General features: G+C 40.7%; 1 protein-coding gene across 1 annotated transcript; it reads right to left on the reverse strand.

The window, feature by feature from the left end:
- Positions 1–3033: 3033 nt before the first annotated feature.
- LOC146614046 (syncytin-A-like) lies at positions 3034–3996 on the reverse strand. The gene has a single exon (XM_085378823.1). It carries the CDS (start codon positions 3994–3996, stop codon positions 3034–3036), a length of 963 nt encoding a protein of 320 aa, XP_085234949.1.
- Between the last annotated feature and the right edge of the window lie 3845 nt (positions 3997–7841).

The raw sequence follows: 7841 nt of genomic DNA on the forward strand, positions 1-7841 counted from the left end.
GTTATTCTGTGTCTTTGCTGCACAGCTGCCTCTTCTTCTCTCATTCTCCCCCCTCCCTCTCCCGTTTCTACTTCAGTCATGAAAACTGATCAATGATCAGCTGATCGGCTTTTCTCTCTTGTTTATTTATCGCCCACTTTGCGCCGAAAGAGGAAACCAGCAGATGTCGCGCTAAACAACAGCAGCACGTTTAAGCTTGATCAGCTATTGTTAGAATTTATTTAATATTAATTTCTAGTATCAGCTGATGTTTGCTGGAGCCACAGCTGCAAAAAAGCTGCTGGTCATGATATGGTTTGGTTATCTGGTGAGAGGGAAACATGAAGATGAAACCAGGAGATGTCCTTACTGGATCATCAGAGCTGAACAGGTGATGGAGAAACAGGTTTACCTTTTAGTTAACATGAATGAGTTGAAGGGAAGTTATGAACTGTTTCTGAGAGACAAATAACCCCAGGATCCTTTTTTAGGTAGCTGACAGCTGGTAACTGTGCAGGTGCGGATCTAGCAAAGTGTTGCCAGGGGGGCATGTAGGGCATTAACAGGGAATGGGGGGGCACAAAGAAATACTTTTCTTTCTTATTCTCATTTAAAATGTCTAGCTTTTAAAAAAATAATTATCTGAATCTTACAACAAACGATTGATAGATTGATGCATATATACCATCAAAACAGTGTACATCACTGTCACAACAGTGTTTATTTTCATTCAAAGGCTTTATGATTTTTCCTATAATGGTGGGCCAGTCTCTAGTCAAAATGTCCGGGCCAATTTTCTGTCCCAGTCCAGCCCTGTAAGCAGCTCATCTTCAGTCTGCTGTTGCCTACATCTTCCTATTCAGAAGACAGAATTTCTGAGTTCTGAGTACAATCGAAAGCACCACGACTGCAGTTTTTGTGTTGGATGTAAAAGGCGCACATGACTCTGTGACGTAGGCTAGAATCATGGCAGCAGTCAATGACGGTCCAGGCGCGGGATTTCTCTCGTGGAAATATGCACATTATCTTTTCCTTTCTTTTGGTAGGTGGCACAGTGCACTTGTGGCAAGTAAGCAAGCTAGAAGACTGGCAAAGTTATGGAAGAAACACATTAACAAGAGAATTCTGAGTAAAACCAAAGTTACTTTCCCTAGTAACTAGTTACTTTGAAAGTAACGAGTAACTTGAAGTAACTGAGTTACTTTTGAGAGAAGTAACTAGTAATGTAACTAAGTTACTATTTTAAAGTAACTTACCCAACACTGGCAATTAGTGCAAACTGCAAAGTGCAAAAAATTTAATCACATCACTCCGGTTCTGGCTTCTTTACATTGGCTTCCCATTGAATTTAGGATTTGTTTTTAAGTCCTTTTATTGGTTTTTAAATCTTTAAATGGTCTGGTTCCTGTTTACTTATCTGATTTGCTGAATCCACATGTTCCTACTCACTCGCTCCGTTCAGCTGAGCAGCTGTTGCTGTTGGTTCCTAAGTTGTGGCTGAAACTGAGAGGAGACCAATTGCGGCTCAGATGATTTGGAATAACCTTCCCCTCCATATTAGACAAGCGTCATCAGTGCAGGTCTTTAAGTCCAGATTAAAACCTATTTTTATTCCCTGGCTTTTAACTCTGTGGGAAACTGACACCTTTCTTATTAATTTTATTGTAGTTTTAAATTTGCCAGTTGTTTTGATTTGTGTTGTTCAGCACTTTGGTCTGCCTGGTGTGTTTTTTAAAGTGCTATACAAATAAATGATAATGATGATAATGATGTGTCAAATCCCCAGAATTTGATGTTGGGTTTCAAAGATTAGTTAGCCAGTTAGTTAGCCAGTTAATCTGCCCAGCAGATCTCTAGGCTATGGACAGTGTTGGGGAGTAATGGAATACATGTACCGCCGTTACATATTTAAAATACAAAATATGAGTAACTGTATTCCGTTACAGTTACCGTTTAAAAAGGTGGTATTCAGAATACAGTTACTTTGTTGAAATAAATGGATTACACTGCGGTACTTTCCTGTTTCATATTGTCGCGGGTCAGGACTGTTTGGGTTTTGTTTGACAGCTACGTTCTGTTGTTCCAGGAGGCAGCATTATGGTTGCCATGGTTACAGGGCGACGCTCTCTCTCTCTCTGCGACTGTGTGTGTTGGGGGAAAACTCTGTAAAAGACCCAGGAGAAATAAAGACACAATGAGACAAAGTTACTTTCTTTATCAAACGTGTACACGGGTGAGCTGCTAAGAACAACTCACACCATGCACAGTGGCTTGGTAATTTTTATAGGAAAGACAGTGAGAACAGGATAAGAAAATACAAAACAAATAAAATAAACAACTCCATATGTGGCGCTAGTCTCGTCAGCAGAGAGCTGGGAGAAGGCTGTGAGAGATAAAACAATCTAAAACAATATGTCCCAAAACAGTATGTCTTTGCTGAGAAAGTCTAAAAAGATAATTCTAAACTAATCTAACCATAGGCAAAGGGCAGACAAAAGGCATCTTTGTACATTTAAAAGAAGGTAAAGAAACATAGAATCATTTTTCCTGTAACATTCCCCCCTGTTTAACTTATTTTAAATGTACACAACAATTGTCTATGAAAATCATTTATTAAGTATGTTAGGCAATTTTTAATTTCCAAAATCTTCAAAATGTCATCATAGCAGAAATGGCAGTCATTTGGTCTAAAGAATAAAACAAAATAAAAAGAAAAACATAGTAAATGAAAATCATAGTAAATGAAATAACAAGTGGAATAAACAAGAAAAAATAATAAAACTAAAACTACAAAAAATAAAAGGATGAAAACTAAAATGAAAACTTCAAAAAATACAAGGATGAAAACCTTATATTTAAAATGATGCAAACCTTAAATTGAAAACTTTATATGTAAAATAATGAAAACTTCATATTTAAAATGAAAACTTTATGTTTAAAACTGAAGACTTAAAAAAAAATAAAAGCATGAAAACTTGCATAACCTACTAATGTTTTAATCAGTGCATGATCACTTGACAAGTCATTTTTAATCACCACGTCATTTATTAGCAGCTAGTACAAGTTCTCTTCTAACAGAATTGCAACGGGATGTTGTTCTTCTTGAGGCACGGCAACATAAGCAGTCATTGTAGTTGTTATCATCTTTGAAATCATTACTCTTAGGCATGGCAACACACACAACACTAATATGAGCAGTGCTATCATGATGAGACCTAGAAGGAAAAATGGCTTTGCTACAGCAGCCAGCCATGAACCGCTGAACAGCCAGTCAAGCCAGCCTTGTGCTGTAGCTGCTCCAGGTGTGTGGTCAGTGACATATTTTTGCAGAGCGGTCAAATTCTGCAAAGCTTCATAAATGTCTCCTCCAGTTTCGTATCCATCAGGGATAAAAGTGCAACATGTTTCCCCGATCAGCTTGCAAACTCCTCCTTGTGATGCTGTTAGCAGGTCTAGTGTCAGTCTGTTCTGCAGCACCATCGTTCTGATGGCCTGCTGTTCACCTGCTAAGGCGGTTCCCAGGGTCTTAGTTAAGTTGATGTGTCGTAGCAGAGCATATCGGTTGATTTCCACGTGATCCCGCACCTCGGCAACTCCAATGCCGGGGATCAAGCTCTGTAAGAATTTCACTCCTCCTCCCCAGATGCGAAACTCTCCCGGCACTCCAGTGTCCACGGTAATGCCGAAAGAATTGGGGGAGGCGATGTCCACTTCACGCCTCTGCCGGCTGCTTGGGTGATGTGCAACACTTTGCATGAAGAAAACGTGATCTGATAATTCCACCAGGGCGCACAGACCTCCCCAACCTTCAGGGAGTGACAGATAAGCCTTGTTGCCACATAGGAAGTACCAGTCAGCCAAAACTCTGGTTCCTCTGCTGCTGGGTGCCGTCCGTGCACATCCTGTCTGGTACTGAGTCTTTGTTTGTAGTGGCATTCGGTAGCTGTAGTCAGAGCGACAGTTTAGGCCCATCAGCGTCGTGTTACTGGCACAGGTGGCGTTGATTGAACAGGCCATACACTTCCTCTCGTTCCTTTAATAAACTATCTTTGAGCTGTGTTAAAGCTGCGGGGCTGCACGTACCCTCCCACCCAGGACATGACGTCTTTTTAGGATTACGCCATCTCCTTGCGCTGATTTTTCCTGCACCTGGATATTTATTTTCTATCCACTGTTCGTCATTAATGAACTTTTGTGTATACTGCCCATTATTGGCAACAGGTTTAGAGGTTTTATTCCCCATTTTTCAATTTTTATTATTTAGTGTATCTTACTTATGTATTTATTTATTTAGTTTTATTTATTTATTTATACACTGGCAATACAGCTGCTATCCACCTTCGCTGGTATGAGGAATGAGAGTGGTTGTTCACACGCCCTTCTACTTTCGGACTATTTCCAAAAGCGGTGTGAACTTTACGAGGCGGAACTCGACCGTTCTCCCAAGCCACCAGCACTTCAGCGAACAGCAGTGAAAGAAAAACACAGTAGGAGCGGCTCAGTCTCTTATTGGACCGTGAAAATTCAGCTTGCTCCGTTAATTAAAACAATACACACACACACATTCACATTCACAGCTTCGACGCGCGCGACCGGAACCCTTATAATAAGGGGAGCTCCCAGAGCTACTTACTCCCTAGACCCAGTCTAGACCCAGCTGGGGGAGCTACCCAGAGCTCCAAAGCTACCAGTCGACGAGCTCCCAGAGCTACCAGTCGACGAGCTACGCTACCAGTCGACGAGCTTCCAAAGCTACCAGTCGACGAGCTACTTCCGCTATTTTAAATTCCCTGAATTCAAAATGCGCTTTTACGCAAGATTGTGTCAGTGTGTCTGTATCTACCTGGTCAGTGTCGCCGGGTCTGGTCCACCTCGATCGGGCCCCACCACCGTGGGTCGCTTTCTAAGAACGTTGGCCAAGACTCGAATTTAACGCTCTTGGTCTTTTATCACACACCTAGTATGTGAGCTGTCGACAGGCGAGCAACGTGGACTGGTCACGGAGATGGGACACGATGGAGGCGCTCCGGCTCCGAAGGACCAAGAAATGTTGGGGGAAAACTCTGTAAAAGAAACATAGAATCATTTTTCCTGTAACAGTGTGTTTCCTGGGTGAGAGAGCGCCTTTTCGTTGTTGTTGTTGTGCTAAGCTAACAGGCAGAATGCTACAAGCATAGCTCTAAAGAATGTAGCATCGTGGGCAGTGTAGTCCGTGTTGCAGGGAGAATGGACTGCCATACACGTTATGGGTCTGTGAGCGCGAGGAGGGAGAAAAAGGGGAATGGAATAAGGTACGAGTTGTCATCGAGGAAAAACGGGAGCTGGAAGCATGTAAATATAATAATAACCACTTCAGCCAAGAAGAGTGCCTGACGAGCCCAGTTGTAAGTAAGCTATTAAGACTCGACTGTACACCGTGTTCGTGTTTTCCTCTGAAAACAATAAGTTCCGTTGGAGCAGCCTTTCAACGCCTCGCTCTGTCTCTCGCAAGAAAAGTTGACCCACACAACAAAGTAAAGCTATTTTTCAGCTACGAGCCGACAGGGACCCCGCCGTATTAGTCAGAGGTCCCTTTACTACAGTTCGGAGTCGCGGACCTTCAGTAATAGTAATAAATCACAGCAATAGTATATTCACGTTGTTGTAAAAAGCATGATAATATAGTAAGTAATCCAAAGTATTCAGAATACGTTACTGTCATTGAGTAACGTAACGGAATACGTTACAGAATACATTTTGGGGCATGTATTCTGTATTCTGTATTGGAATACATTTTAAAAGTAACCTTCCCAACACTGGCTATGGATATAATCACAGCCCAGAATCAGAGTCTTGTGCCTCCTCTTCCACCATGAAACAGGGTAGCTATCGGAAAGAGAGTGAGTATAGCTTGGTGGAGGTCTTTCTGTTGTTTTTCTATGTTGGTGCATTTCTTTAAGGTCTGCTTAGGATCTCCAAAATGTTTAGACCAACAAGTCAGCAGTGACACACTTTCTTCCCCTGTCATAGGTTGTGTAGAGGTGTGTGAGGATCCAAACATAGACTCAGAGGTAGGCCATTTAATAAGGCCGATTATCAGGATGCACAACTGAGCATGAAACACAAAATACTGAGGAAACAGAAAATTTCTTCTGAAGAAAACTGTACTGGGGATAAGCAGTAGGGATTGGGAGTACAAGAGCTAAGAAACAGAAAAGGGAAGGTGAACAGACACTCTTGAGAAGGACAAAAGGAGACTGACACCATAAATATACAAAAAGAAGTCTAGGGGAAGGGGAGACATATGGAAACACAGCTGAACTGAAAAGTAACTAACAAGACAAGGAAACAAACTCAAAACACACAAGGGTAAGAGCTCACCAAAATAAAACAGGAAGCAGCAGAATACAAAGACTAAAAGGAAAACATACTAACTTTACACAGACAACTGAGTAAACACGGCTGACTTTCAGAAGGAGACACAACGGGATGAAACACAGGAAAGAAACAAAGGAACAGAAAGGGAAATAACTAAATGCAACATGAATAGATTAAAAGCAATGAAATGGACACAGGAGCACAGACTTAACTGACCATGAGGTACACAAGACTGTGTGCCCAATAAGCAAACTGAAGGGGAGGCTGGGATGTTACACTTCTGACACTTTGATAAGTCTTCACATATCCTGTACCAAAACCTTTGAACTGGTGGACAGAACCAAAGAGTGTGGATGTATTGTTAGGTGTATTGCCTTGACAGTGTGAGCAGTTGTTAGAAGACATAAAACCCATCCTCAACATCCGTTGACCTGTCTAGTCCACTCTATGTAATCAATGTAAAGGGTTTTAAGCAAATCTGAGACCAGAAATTTTGGTCTAAACGGACTGATAGACCTGCTTCCCATTTGCAATAGGAAGGTATATTGATTCATTTTGGAAAGGGTCATGTATATTTTAGACAGTAATTTGGGGGTTTTGAGATTAAGGAATTATACCACACTTGGTGGTGTTTGTAATTCAACTTAATTAGGTTTTTTTTTTTTTTTTTTACTATAGAAACAATTTGTTGAAATTCTGAAAATCTATTCTTGTTAATCCCACATTTATAACTAATCTGTCAAATTGAATAAAGTATGTTCTTTTGAATATGTGTTCCAAATATTTAATTCCTTTACTACTCCAATCTGGGAAGTTAATCATATTAATGTTCTGTAGTATGTCAGAGTTGCTTCTGACATCTGGTTGTATTTTTCAATTACTGCTACTGATTAAATATCTTTAGCCTCTTTTCTCTGGAGCCAGCTCCATGCAAATTACATGTGAAAAACCTTAGTGTGCCCGTAGTTGTGTGTTTGTGTGTGTAGCTAATGTTGCACATGAGGAAAAAATTAAATACATCACTCGTGTATAAAAAGAAAGAAAGAATGTGTGACGAGAGGCTCCATAAGTCTGATTATGTGTGTGCATATTCATTTATATGAGCAAGCATGTAAGCGTTTATGGTTGTTTGTCCTATATGTCTGTGTGCACTGTGAGGCTGTAGTGGATGTGCTGACGCTGTGTGTGTGTGATCGTGCCATGCAGATATGTAAAAATAATGGGTGTTTTTTGTGACTGTGTAAGAAAACCGGTGATTGGTGCAGTCAAAAAAGGAGAGGGAGAAGACCAAGGAGAAGGTTGAGCGGGAGGGATGAAAGAGAAAACTTGAACAAAAAAAGGGAACAATGTAATTAATGCACTGATGAAGAATGACAATGTTTTATCTGTTATGACATTACCTTGAATTAACAAATTGATATAAATAACTTAAACAGATGTTAATGCAAGAGGAGGAGAAAAAAATGGTGTGGATTCTTATCTGGAGTGAGGAGTCTGGAGTCAGA

Source organism: Diplotaxodon limnothrissa, linkage group LG18, assembly GCF_057381915.1.
Source record: "Diplotaxodon limnothrissa isolate DT_005_m linkage group LG18, D_limnothrissa_male_GT1.1, whole genome shotgun sequence".
In the NCBI taxonomy this organism is placed as follows: Eukaryota; Metazoa; Chordata; class Actinopteri; order Cichliformes; family Cichlidae; genus Diplotaxodon; species Diplotaxodon limnothrissa.

What these genes read in the sequence shown, in the direction of transcription:
- LOC146614046 (XM_085378823.1), bottom strand. Translation starts at nt 3,996, where the DNA reads ATGGCCTGTTCAATCAACGCCACCTGTGCCAGTAACACGACGCTGATG.